The 14,082-nt window shown below is 40.6% G+C and overlaps 1 protein-coding gene across 4 annotated transcripts in view; it reads right to left on the bottom strand.

Moving 5' to 3' along the window:
* The window catches only part of LOC140731238 (SH2 domain-containing protein 3C-like), a 203,935-nt gene that overhangs the window by 79,393 nt on the left and 110,460 nt on the right, over positions 1 to 14,082 (bottom strand). For all 4 annotated transcript variants that reach the window (XM_073052766.1, XM_073052767.1, XM_073052768.1 and 1 more), the window contains one exon: positions 4,210 to 4,249. In XM_073052766.1, coding sequence (XP_072908867.1) covers positions 4,210 to 4,249 — 40 coding nt within the window. The remainder of the gene's footprint in view (positions 1 to 4,209; positions 4,250 to 14,082) is intronic.

The raw sequence follows: 14,082 nt of genomic DNA, 5'->3' as shown, positions 1-14,082 counted from the left end.
ATGCAATATTTGGAAGAGCTCAACTTTAAACTGTACACGCCTGATAAAAGAAAATCTCAAAGCACAACTGGGAAAAGAATTTGTTAAAACATTCGTGATTGTTTTATATTCAACTTGAAAGTTTGCACTTGAAGAAAAGTTATCTTATTTCTGTACTTTCATAGAAGTTTTGTTAAACCTTCCTGGTCTGGACAATTGTTTACCAATTGAGGGCAACGCAGTTTATGATACCTTTATAAAGGTGCAGAATGACTCCAGTGATCCCTTCTATGGAAAAGGACAACCTGCCATTTTTCAGAGCAGAGAGGGCTAAGAGGAGGTTTGATAAAGGGTCAAGAAGATTTTGTCAAGAGAAAATCCGTTTCCTGGGGCAGAAGGGTCATTATCCAGAAAAATAGAATTATAACCACAGAATGAACAATGGAACATAGAATATAAAAATCTAAGGCACATTACAGGCCCTTCAGCCCACAATGTTGTGCCAACCATGTAACCTGCTCTAGAAACTGCCTAGAGTTTCCCTAGCACGTAGCCCTATTTTTCTGAGCTCCATGTAACTATCTAAGAGGGCAACACAGCATACACCTTCTTAACAACACTGCCAACCTGCGCAACAGCTTTGAGTGTCCTATGGACACAGACCTCAAGATCTCTCAGATCCTCCACACTACCAAGAGCCTTACTATTAAGATTATATTCTGCCTTCAAAGTTGACCTACCAAAATGAACCACTTCATACTTATCTGGGTTGAAGTTCACCTGCCACTTCTCAGCCAGTTCTGCATCCCACTTTAACTTAAATTTAATGTAAATTTAATTAAATTAATTTTAAAGATGTCCCACTGTAACCTCTGACAACCCTCCAGACTGTCCACAACACTGGCAACCTTTATGTCATCAGCAAACTTACTAACCCACCCTTCTACTTCTTCATCCAGGTCACTTATAAAAATCACAAAGAGGAGGGTCCACTCTCTTGGAAGTGGATTCAAAAGCAATAATGAAAGATTACCTTTACTTGTCACACGTACATTGAAACATATAGTGAAACACGCAAAATGCTGGAGGAACTCAGCAAGTCAGGCAGAATCTATGGAGAGGAATAAACAGTCAAGATATCTGGCTAAGGCGTTTCACCAAGACTGAAAAGGAAGTGGGAAGAAGCCAGAATAAGAAGGTGGATGAGGGGAAGGAGTACAAGCTGCCATACAGTTTCTGTCAACAGCTAACGCAGTCCGAGGATGTGCCGGGGACAGCCCAGAAGTGTCACCATGCTTTTGGAGCCATCAAAGCAGACCAACTACTAACCAACCTTAACCTGTATGTCTTTTGGAATATGGGAAACCAGAGCCCCCCCCCCCCCCCCGAGGAAACCCGTGCAGTCACGGGGAGAATATACAAACTCTTTACAGACAGCAGCAGGAAATGAACCTTTATCTTCCAAATGCTGGAGCTATAAAGCTTTGCACTAACCACTACGCTACCGTATTGCCTTTGAGGGAAAAAGAAACTCAGCATTAATGGGCACAGAGCAGAGGCTGGGATTAAATCGATACCTCAAAGAATCCATAGATATAGTGGAACAAATGGGCACCTCCTGTGCTCTATCACTTTATGATTCTCTGACGGGACAAGCTGCAGAGTTCATTCACACTGATAGCATTATAAACACATTACTCATTTGATTGACAGTCATGGCTCTTTGGCACGCACACACTTGTAGCTCAATAGCAAAAGAAAAAAACCTTCCACTGAGATTGTTTACTTGCAACCATTCACCATCATGATATCAACCAATGAAAGGAGACATGATGTTGATATCCTTGTGGTGAAACAGCTGCTGATGTTACAAACCAGATTAAATCAACAGACTGCTTTTGCCCAATTCAGTACATAGGGCAGAGAATTCTATTGTAATTTACAGCTGTTAGCTATTCTATCAACTGCAACAACTTTCCCTTTAAAATGGCAAGGGTGCTGGACTATGAAAGATTATTTGTTGATCAAAACATTGAAGCATACAGAGAAATGCGTCAACTCGGTCCAAGATTGTTCTTGGGTCAGCCCACAAATACTGCCATGCTTCAGGTGCCAACATTGCATGCCCATAGCTTACGAAACCTAACCCATACATGTTTCCTCCAAATGTGGGAGGGAACCAGGGCACCCAGAGGAGACTCAGTCGGTCAAGGGGAGAGCGTACAATTTCCTTGACAGAGAGAATTGAACCCAGGTTGGGTTTCCTTGTTTTGTGGCTGCCTGTAAGGAGACAAATTTCAAGGTTGTATTTTGATAATGAATGTACTTTGAACTTTTGAACCAGATAGCACTATGCTAACCACTATGCTACCATACCATCCACTACTCTACCCTATGTTACTGTGAATGGATGGCACTGGGTGGGCACCAGTGATGAATATTGTAACAGCCTTCTATTGCTTACTTTGCCTTGGCACAAATCTAGCGGGATGTGTGTAAGTAGCTGGTACACATTTCTCACTTCTTGCCTTTTCTCTATTCTTTTATTTAATCTCTCAATTCTCACATTAACTCATAAGTGTGATGGTGAACCATCTACAATGGATGATTCATTAAATATAACAAAATCAATAATGCTGCCTTTGACTATAAATAGAGCGCAAGATTTTTAGTTTTCGTGCTTGATTCAGTTCACGGCTGTTTTAAGTTAACACTAGTTCATCAAAGTTGGGTATTTCCCAATAATAATAAAACATTCAAGAGATGTGCTTCAACATTTAGTCTTGAAAAAGTGCAATAAATGTAAATTGGTACGACTTACAACACATCCACATTCAAACTCAGATAAGCCATTTAAAATTTGTCACCATTTACTGAGTCACTAACTGCACGTCCCTAAACAGCACATCCTGGAAGTGGGACTGGTTGCTCTAGATGAGCATCTTTGAAATCACCAGGCAGGATATAAAACTTCTCTTCTGTTACTTTTGATCTTCAGATAGATTAAAATTAGTTCTAAAAAATAAAATACTCATCTTGTCCATTCGGAAGGAGGAGCATGCTGCCCTTTCCCCTCTCAACACACGAACAAACACACACGCACAATAAAATGTAAAATTAATGTACAAAATGTCTGGATTCACATTTCTAAAGCAAAATTAATCCTATAATTTCTGCATGATTCAGGCTTATTGCTGGCATTGAGTTTAAAGTGTGAAATAAATTTAAATTGATATTTGGGGAGGTTTACTTGTTCTTTAAAAGTTATGAACAAAAAATTCAAGCTGGACCTATTGTAAACTAAGAATTGGAGAGGAAGTGTTACCATCCGGTTTTGAGGTTTGCTATTTAGCATGAATATTCATTCTTACTGTGGTAGTCTTTTTCTCATAGATTCATAGGATATATCGGCTCCGTAGCAAACATCATAAAAGTCAATAAACTTGTTCTGTGTCTGTCTGTGCTGACAAAAAGTCATCCACTCTTACGGGTCAATGCAAACCATACACCGAGAAATTTTATAAAGGTTTTCAGCTGATTGTTTTTTATCATTAGAGATTATGTATAGGTTCACAGCAAATAATCATTATTTGTTTTCTTAATAGAAAATAGCCCAAAGAATACTTCACATTAACAGTATAAATTATAAATTATATTCTCTGTTAATAATATCTTCTTACGCCTGCTCAGTTAAATGTGATAAACAGTGTGGGAAGGGTTAATTTGAATCTGCTTGTTAAGTTAGTGTAATTATTAAAACTTGGTACTACCGTGGATTTGCCTTCCAACACTAACAGAAAACAGAATGGTCATTTTTCCATGAAGCCAAAGCTATCGTTTCTCAGTTATGACAACACCTCATGGAAATATGACTCACCTGAGTTTCCCCCCTCCCCTCCTCAGTCTCCAGTCCAAGGCTAATCCCATTATTCCTCTGCCACTGAGCAGAAGTGACTCAACAAAGTTGAGCTCAGTTGACTGACATCAACAGACTCATTGGACAGCAGCCTAGGACATTTTCTCTCTGGGGGTTACATCCAGTATAAGGAAAGGGGACAACAAGATAACATCCAGCTTTCTTGTTTAATGAATACTCTGCTGGGATAGCTTTTGAAGGAAATCTAAACTCTGCTACTGTGATTGGAAAGAACGTTAGGGAGCAGCCAGTAACCAAACTACATTTCAGAGGCAACAGTAGTTACTTACCAGAAAACCAAAAGAGGGACTTACCTTGACATATTCTGACTTGGAATCCATGTTCTGCAGGTTACTGTTGAGATAGAAAAATAAAAATAAAATCAATTATCTGAGCACAACCAGCATTGGGAAGATGATAATCATGACAAAGCTTTGTAAGACTTGATTCTTGGCACTGTGGAGAAATATTCTAATGGGGAGAGATTAAGCAGACCAAATCTACAGTTTCTAGACTATGAAGGAACATTTCATTGAAACATACAGAACTCTTTTTGAACTTGATAGAATTCTTCAGGGATGATGTTTTCCCTGGCTGGCATGTCCAGCACCAAGGGCAAGGGATGACTACTGTAATCAAGACTGAGATGACATGAAATCTCTTCACCCAAATAGTTGTAACTCTTTGGGATTCTCTGCTGAAGAGTAGACGCTGCATTGAATCCACAAACTACAGATTCACTTTCAAGAACTCTACAACTTATGTCCTCAGTATTATGTATGTATAATATGTATTTGTTTATTAATATTTTTTCTTTTTGTCTTCTTTTGCAGTTTAGTTGTTAGTCAGCCTTTGTTTATGTATAATTTTTGCATAAATTTTATTGTCTTTCTCAAGATAGTACATGGTAACATCTTCATGCTTTGATAATAAATTTGATTTGATTTGATTTGAAGAGAGTGCTGAAGCCAGGGAGTTAAGAGAAATGAGGTTTGTGCAGGAAAGTGAACTTATTAATTGGTGGAATAGGCATGAGAGCCCGAATAGTCTAATTCTATTGTACTTATGCTCTTACTACTGAGCAAACATATGAGCAAATGAACAATGCCCTGTGGGGAGGAGAAGGGAGCAGATGGGATGTTCAGACAATGTTAGGCATTGCACCAGGGGTAAGCAGCCAAAGCAAGTAAGTGTTTGTAGCCTCCCAACTGGTAACATACACCAAGTCAGAACTAAACTGTATAAAGAATTAAAATAAAGGTATGGTGACATAAAAAGACCACACTGCACTATTAGCTTGAGCTGGTGTTTGTACTTCACATAGATCACCTCCCACGCAATCCAAACTTTTCCCATTTGTTTTTCCCTTTGCATGGAAAGTGGTTGAAATCCGGATTGCATGGCCACATGAGGTAGTGGAATTAGACACAATATAAACATAGTTATTGAGAAATGTAGACCAACACCTAAATAGGCAAGGCATAGAAGGATATGGTTGTAAAGCATGCAAACGGGATAGGTGTAGATGGACAAAAGGTCAAAATTCAGTGGACCAATGGACCCATTTCCATTTTATATGATTCTATGACTCTATGAAAACATTTAAGTAGGGGGCAGATTATCCTTTTGTTTTCTTATCCAAATATTTTTGCTCTCCTGACTGACCCAGAATTCCTGAATGTAATCAGTTTGCAAAAGCCCTTTAAATAGCATAACTTCACATTACATATAGTCCATCATCCTTCATCTTCTCCTGCTTTTCTCCCCCTATTAACATTTAAAATGTCATTGCAGTTTCTTCTCTCTTCCTGCATTGTGAAGAGGTTGAAACAAGCTCAACAGTGATTTCTCCCACTGCTAATTTTCCCAGAATCTCAAAATCATTGAATTCCTTCTGGTGCTGGCCTGTCCTTTCTTCCCCCCCTCCCCCATCCACAGATAACACATATATGACTATCCCAACCATGACAAATAAACTCTCCTTTGGCTTCCAGCCAGGTACAGGTATCAATTTTAACCAATGTTTCAATGACAAACTCAGCCATTTTCATCAGGGATGAGGCCTGGGCATGTCTAGACTGGTGGTATTTATACCCCCGTCGTCTATCCCTCCTGATTGGTTAGTCCTCATTCAATCAGGTTTCCACTCTCCCACCTTGTTGACAATTAAATTAATCTCTTACTTGGAGCAAGACCTTCACCTTTGTTAAAATACTTTAGCTCTAGTTTTATTTCAAAGGCTTCCTTCACGAGGAAAGCACTAGATCCTTTTTCATCCCAACCACAGCTTCTTGACTGACCTTTGCCTGATTCCTAGTCCTTCATTTTCCATGCCATCTTCCTCAGCCTTTCATTTGATTTCTCAGTATTAAAAACAAGTTATTCCGGAAATTGGGCACAAGTTGTTTAAGATTTGGCTCTAATGGCGAAAGAGTTGAAAGACAATGTTTTTGGAAATAGCTAATGTAGCAAATTCGCAATGAATCACGAGAAACAAGTAGCAGGACCCAGCTCATTCTACCTTTGCCCACGCAAAGGCTTAGTTGTTAATGATCCACTTGGGGTTACACTCGAACTTCCAGCTATTCAAGTTCTGATATGGGAACGGAACCTGCGACCAGCATTTGGACAGAACTGTTTCCTTCTGAGCTTCCTGGCCTGATTACTGATCTCATCTTTCAATGAAGGGGAATCCAGACCTTAAAGGAATCATTCAGCCCTGTAGGGAGTTTTACATGACACTATCAGAGACCTGATTAATTATGAAAGGACTGGAAGTGAAACTAAAGGCCATAAATATAATAGTCACTAATTTGGGATAAATCTCCCTATCCAGAAAATGGCTAGATCAGTGAATTCATTACCTTAAGGCTTGGTAGGGATGAGCAGCATCAGTCTAGAAGTGCACAGGAAAGAAAAAGGAGTAGATGGATACATTGGTAGGATAAAGAGTAGAAGGGCTAGAGAAGGTCCATACACATGTAAAGAGCAACAATGATCAGTAGGGCCAAATAGCCTGTTTCAATCCATCCTGGGTCCAATATATTGATGCAATTACAAAGAAGATACGCCAGAGGCTATACTTCAGGGTTGTCACCAAAGACTCTGGCAAACTTCTGCAGGTGTACTGTGGGCAGCATTCCAACTGGGTGCATCACCGTCTGGCACGGAGGGGCCACAGCACAGGAACAGAAAAAGCTGCAGCAGTTTGCAAACTCAACCAGCTCCATCATGGCATGAAACTCCCCTCCACTGAGTACGTCTTCAAAAGGCAACGCTTGAAAAAAAGTGTCATCCATCATTAGGTACCCCATGACCCAGGACGCAGGACATGCCTTCTTCTCATTGCTAACATCGGCAAGCAGATACAGAAACCCAAAGGCACGCACTCAGTGTTTTAAGAACAAATTCTTCCCCTCCAATATCAGATTTCTGAACGATTCAGGAACCTAAGAACTTACCTCACTAGTTTTGTCCTCTTTTTCCACTTCTTACCTAATTTTTTTTACATATATATTTCTTGTTGTAATCTATCATACATTTTATGTATTGCACTGTACAGAGTGTGTTCTTAAAACACTGCTGAACTAAAATAACAAATTTCATGATACACCGTATGTAAATTACTTATTTATTTATTTGTTTATTTGTTTAGAGCAGAGTGGGTCCCCAACCTGGGGTCCATGACATAAAAGAGGTTGGAAACCCCTGATTTAGAGATATAGTTCAGTAACAGGCCTTTCCAGCTCAAAGAGGCTGCACTGCCAAATTACACTCATTTGATCAACTATTCTACTTTCTGCATGAAACACAAAAGGTTGGTTTGCAGGTGCAGCAGGCTATCAAGAAGACAAATGGGATGTTGGCCTTCATTGCTAGATGGATTGAATTTAAGAGCAGGGAGGCTATGCTGCAACTGTACAGGATACTGGAGTACTGTGTGCAGTACTGTGTGCAGTTCTGGTCTCCTTACTTGAGGAAGGATGTACTGGCTTTGGAGAAAATGCAAGGGAGGTTCACCAGGCTCATTCCAGAGATGAGGGGGTTAGACTATGAGGAGAGATTGAGTCGCCTGGGACTCTACTTTACTTTATTGTCACCAAACAATTGATACTGGACCGTACAATCATCACAGCGATATTTGATTCTGCGCTTCGCGCTTCCTGAAGTACAAATAAAAGTAAATATAATAAAAATTTAAATTATAAATCATAATTAGAAAATAGAAAAGGGAAAGTAAGGTAGTGCAAGTCAGGTCCGGATATTTGGAAGGTATGGCCCAGATCCAGGTCAGAATCCGTTCAGCAGTCTTATCACAGTTGGGAAGAAGCTGTTCCCAAATCTGGTCGTATGAATCTTCAAACTCCTGAACCTTCTCCTGGAGGGAAAAGGGACAAAAAGTGTGTTGGCTGGGTGGGTCATGTCCTTGATTATCCTGGCAGCACTGCTCCGACAGCGTGCAGTGTAAAGTGAGTCCAAGGACGGAAGATTGGTTTGTGTGATGTGCTGGGCTGTGTTCACGATCTTCTGCAGCTTCTTCCGGTCTTGGACAGGACAACTTCCATACCAGGTTGTGATGCACCCTAGAAGAATGTTTTCTACAGTGCATCTATAAAAATTAGGGAGGGTTTTAGGGGACAGGCCAAATTTCTTCAGCTTTCTCAGGAAGTAAAGGCGCTGGTGGGCCTTCTTGGCAGTGGACTCTGCTTGGTTAGACTAAGTCAGGTCATTTGTGATATTCACCCTGAGGAACTTAAAGCTCTTGACCTGTTCCACCTGCGCATCACCGATGTAGATAGGGTTGTGCGGTCTGCTACTCCTTCTGAAGTCAACAACCAATTCCTTCGTCTTGTTGACGTTGAGGGATAGGTTACTGTCTTCGCACCATGCCACCAGGTTCTTAATTTCCTCTCTGTACTCAGACTCATCATTACCCAAGATACAGCGTACAAATTTGTGTCATCAGCAAACTTATATATTGAGTTCGATGGAAACTTGGCTACACAATCATGGGTGTACAGTGAGTACAGCAGGGAGCTGAGTACACAGCCTTGTGGGGCACCGGTGCTTAGAGCTATTGTAGAGGAGAGCTTGTCCCCTATTTTTACAGCCTGGGTCCTGTCTGTGAGGAAGTTGAAAATCCAGCTGCAGATCTGAGTGCTAAGACCCAGGTTCCGGAGCTCAGGAATCAGTTTATATGGATTGATGGTATTAATCTACTCATTGGAATTCAGAAGAAAGAGAAGAGATCTTATAGAAACATATAAAATTATGAAAGGGATAGATAGATGGAGGCAGGAAAGTTGTTTCCACTGGTATGTGAGACTGGAACTAGTGGACATAGCCTCACGATTCAGGGGAGTAGATTTAGGACAGAGATGAGGAGGAACTGTTTTACCCAGAGTGTGGTGAATCTGTGGAAATCTCTGCCCAATAAAGCAGTGGAGGCTACCTCAGTAAATACATTTAAGACAAGGTTGGATAGGTTTTTGCATAGTGGGGGAATTAAGGGTTATGGGGAAAAGGCAGGTAGGAGGAGATGAGTCCATGGCCCGATCAGCCATGATCTTATTGAATGGCAGAGCAGGCTCAACAGGCCAGGTGGCCTACTCTTGCTCCTATTTCTTATGTTCTGAAGTTAACCCATTCTCCTTTGGAAAGCAGAAGGACACTGGAATGCCTGCAGGAAACTCACACGTTCACAGGAAGAACGTAGAAACTTCTCCCCAGGTCACCTGCACTGTAGTAGCATTATGCAAACTGCTGATGTTGCTATTGTATTTGCTTCCACCACTTCCCCTCATAGAAACCAACCTCTCTCTGTTCCCGATCACTCTTGCTTCCCTTGTCTCCTCCATCTCCCACACTCTATAATAAACCTGATTCAACTTCAATATAATCCAGCACCACATCGTGCCTACTACTCAATGAAACAATGACATCCTCACATTTGCTATGAAGATGGTTAAGGATAAAGATGTCATCTCACAAACTCTGGGCCTGAAAGGCACAAGGAGCTCTCAGTAAAAAGATGCACGAGAGGCCTCTTCCAATGCCCTCAAAAATAGCTTCCCTGTGACACTGTGTGTGCGGCCTTGTCCATCCCCTTACAGCGGTGGGAGTGCGAAAGGTCACTAACCAGAAGGAAGAAACACGGTCCAGATTGAGTTCATCTGAACTGCAAAACACTCAGCCTGACACTGCTAATACTGACCCCGGTCCCCTCTCCCACATTGGGTGAGGATAGAGTTAAGATTTCTTTCAAAAGGACATCAAGTACACTGTGGTGGAAGTACCTCTGTTCTTGTGACACTCAAACTGACAGCTCTTCTTAAACTCAGGAACTTGCAAACAGAACATGTGCATCCTCTCATTTGCAATAGGGCCGCAATCTGAAGTTTAACCCTTTCATTCCCTTTCTCAAATCTAACTGAAATTTTAGATGCACTACTTTGCATTACTCTGTGAGACAATGACTTTTTTAATGATTATTGGAACCAAATTAGAAAATTAATTACGGAATATAGAAACATAGAAAATATGGGTAGTAATCTGCCATATTGTGCACAAATGAGAAGGAATTAATTCGGAAAACAATCTCAAGATAAATTACTTGCATGTTTTAAATGGATGCATACAAGAGGTTGGTACAATGACTACATTTATATTTGTATACAGTAGTCCTCTTAGAACCCAATTGTATATAATGGACTACATAAGCACTGGAGACTACTCCTGTTCCCAGACCAGAAATGTCATGGCTTCATTCCATAGTCTGTACCAGGTTAGGCAACCACTGATTAGGCGAGTGGGTTAGAAACTAGACAAACCATTCATACTTCACCAGCTAGACACTTCTTTTGTGGGAAGTAGTGCAGGAAACCTCTGAAGTTTGTAAAGTTCAATAAAAGTTATACTGTAGACTCCCAGATCAAGACCTTTGGTAGAAAGTGAATGATTCAACCTCAGACTTTAATTTAAAGAGGAAAATACACTGGGAAAACCAAACAATGTGGAGATCACTTTCCAATAATGAATGCTTTGATGTAGTGAACTGCACCAGCAGAATTTTTTGTTTCACAGTCTTCTTTTTCCCAATGTGGATAATATTCTGTTTTAAATGGGGAGGGCATGCATTTGAAGAAGCAATTAAAATCAATTGCTATGAAATAATGTGCCCATTAACAAGATATTAACATGATATAAAACATGGTAACAGTGCACCAATAAATGGTTGTCTAATGATGCTATTCATTAAATTTGGTAAACTCTTCATTTCAGTCATTTTTTATTTAAAATCTAATGTGGAGCTTTAGTCCATTTTTGCCTTGACTTCTGTCTCAATATGATGATGGACTTCCACATAAAGACTTAAATCTTAGTCCCAAAATAGCAGCCAAGACTGGTAACTTGGATGTTCTTGATACCCACTAATCATGAGGATTGAAAGTAATTTGCACAAAATGCTGGCGGAACTCAGCAAGTCAAGCAGTATCTAAGGAGAGGAATAAACTGTTGAAAAGAATTTTTCTATGCTCCGCACTACCACCTCAAAGTTCAAAGTAAATTTATTATTTAAGTACTAATATAATACCATATACTAGCTTGAAATTCACTTTTTTGCAGACATTTACAAGAAAAATAAAGAAATACAATAGAATCTACAAGAAACCATTTGTAAACAAAGACCGATGAACAACCAATGTTGACAAGACAAACCATACAAATAATAGAACATAGAATAGCACAGCACAGTACAGGCCCTTCGGCCCACAATGTTGTGCCGACCCTTAAACCCTGCCTCCCATATAACCCCCCACCTTAAATTCCTCCATATACCTGTCTAGTAGTCTCTTAAATTTGATGGAAGTAATACCAAGAATACGAGTTGTAAAAGAGTCTTTGAAAGTGAATCTGTAGTGTTGTGGAATCAGTTTGGAGTTGTAGCCAGTGATGTTATCCACACTGGTTCAGAAACTGATGGTTGTTAGTTAACAACTTCCTGAACTTGGAACTAAGTACAGTGGTGTAGTGGTTAGCACAGTGCTTTACAATAGAGGCGTCATGGGTTCAATTCCTGCTGGTGCCAGTAAGGGCTTAGTACATTCTCCCCATGGTCATGTGAGTTTCCTCTAAGTGCTCCAGTTTCATTCCGCAGTCCAAAGACATACCAGTTGGTAGGTTAATTGGTTATTGTAAATTGTCCCATGATAAGGCTAGGAATAAATTGGGTGGTGGGGGGGTTCTGTGTAGCACAGCTCAAAGGGCTGGAAGGGTCTATTCCGTGCTGTTATCTGAATAAATAAGTAAATGGTACCACCTGATTCTAATGGTAGAGCATGGCATGGGTAACCGGGGTCTTTGATGATGGATGCTGCATTCTTGTGGCAGCATTCCATATAAATGTACTCAATGGTGGGGAGATCATCTCACCGGAGGAATTAAACTTGAGCTCTGCCTGCTCTCTATGGCTTATGAACCTACAGGGAGGCCTCAATAATCATTTCATATTGAAATTCCAGTGGTGATGGCCATATTCATTATCAAATCTACTACTGCAAAGAGAGGCATGAATTTTAGGAAGGGATATTGAAGAGAGGTCTCGCTGTTGATTGGCAGATGTAAGGTGTGAGCTTTTAGCCCTGTTCGGGTGGGAATTTTACTGACAGATGTTTAGACAAGTGCTGAGTGTACAGGGCTGCCCAGTGTCAGGAATGCAGCTCACTGCTAGTCTCAAGTTACGAATTGAAAAGCAGCTGTTTTCAGGAGCATCCCAACAAGTGCTGAATGGAGCAGAGGTTTACAAGGCAGCGTATTCTGCAAACAATAGCCTCAATTTAAAATCACCAGCTCTTTGAATTGGCCTAAACAGCTTTAAAAACAAAGCCATAATCTTAATATTTACATACTGCCTTTTACTCATTTAAGAATTTAGGACTTTCACAAGTGTAGTATAGGGAGCACGTTTGCCAATTTTGGCAAAGCAAGCTCCCACGAGCACCAATGTCACCCTGATCAGATAGTATGCCTTAGTGATGTTGACAGAGTGATAAATATTGGCGGGGATCCCAGATAGAACTCTTTCTGCTCTTCAAAAAAAAAGTGTCAAAGAACATTTTGCATCCAAGCTAAAGTAAAGCTTCTGAAACCCATTCATAAGTTTGGCAATAAGAGCACAATCATGAGGAGGAACATCTTTGCGCCTGGGCCACTTTTTAAAAGTTTTTAGCAAGTTTTTTCGCCTCGTCTCCTGAAGATGGTCATCTTGCTCTGTGACGGTTTAATGGAAGCCATTCCATCTGCTTGATGGGTGGCAAAGAACTGTGGGTGGTTAATGACTGGATCGATCCCTCTAATTGAAAGCCATGCCCCCATGGAGCTTCCAGTTGAAGCAGGAATCCCACTCGTCTCCTAAGAAACCAAGGTGTGCTTCATTCCAGCCAACCAAGTCTGAGGTCTTCATGTGTTTGATTTGGCTCAACAGCATTAACCAACCGAGATACTACAGAATAATTCACCTTGGATGTTATACATTTTATGGCAGGGAGACCCTCTGTTGTTAATTTGGAACCCTCAGAGGGGTTATCAGATATGTGGGTCAGGCTGCTTCAAGCTACAATATAGTGCTCAGTTGCTCTTAACAATCCTCTTGTTGACTCTGGATTAGTTCCACCATCAATCACCCTGTGATATGTGTTTCCTTCTGGTCTGGTCTCTATGACAACAGATTACTACAATCAAAGCCAAATAACCTCTCATTTACTTTTTTTTATTCAGTCCTTTGTTATTTTTTCTGTCTACCCCCTACTTCTCTGCAGTAGGGAGGGAAGATTTCTTGTGCTGATGCTGGAGTCGGTCTTTAACTGGACCCTAAGGGCATCGCTGTACAAGACTGCATCAAGTCAAGGTGACACTGAGACCCCTGGTTTCCTCTGTATTATATAGGCTGGGATAGAGGTGTTACCCCTGGTTACACTCCTCATGCGTCACAACTATAAATCTACTATTGCAGTCAAATTGGGTTCTATTCCCAAACGTTCCATGGAATACTGCCATACCTCACAATGTGTCTTAGCATCATAAAGCAAATAAATTGTTATGGTGCATGAATCCATTCAGCTGCTTCAGCTCCATCAGTCCCAGTACTAAGTAATCATAAAACTTTACCCAATTCCCTCTTGGAAACA

Source organism: Hemitrygon akajei, chromosome 7 (genome assembly GCF_048418815.1).
Source record: "Hemitrygon akajei chromosome 7, sHemAka1.3, whole genome shotgun sequence".
Classification (NCBI taxonomy): domain Eukaryota; kingdom Metazoa; phylum Chordata; class Chondrichthyes; order Myliobatiformes; family Dasyatidae; genus Hemitrygon; species Hemitrygon akajei.
Note: the sequence above shows the minus strand (reverse complement) of the source record. Positions and strands in the feature narration are given on the sequence as shown.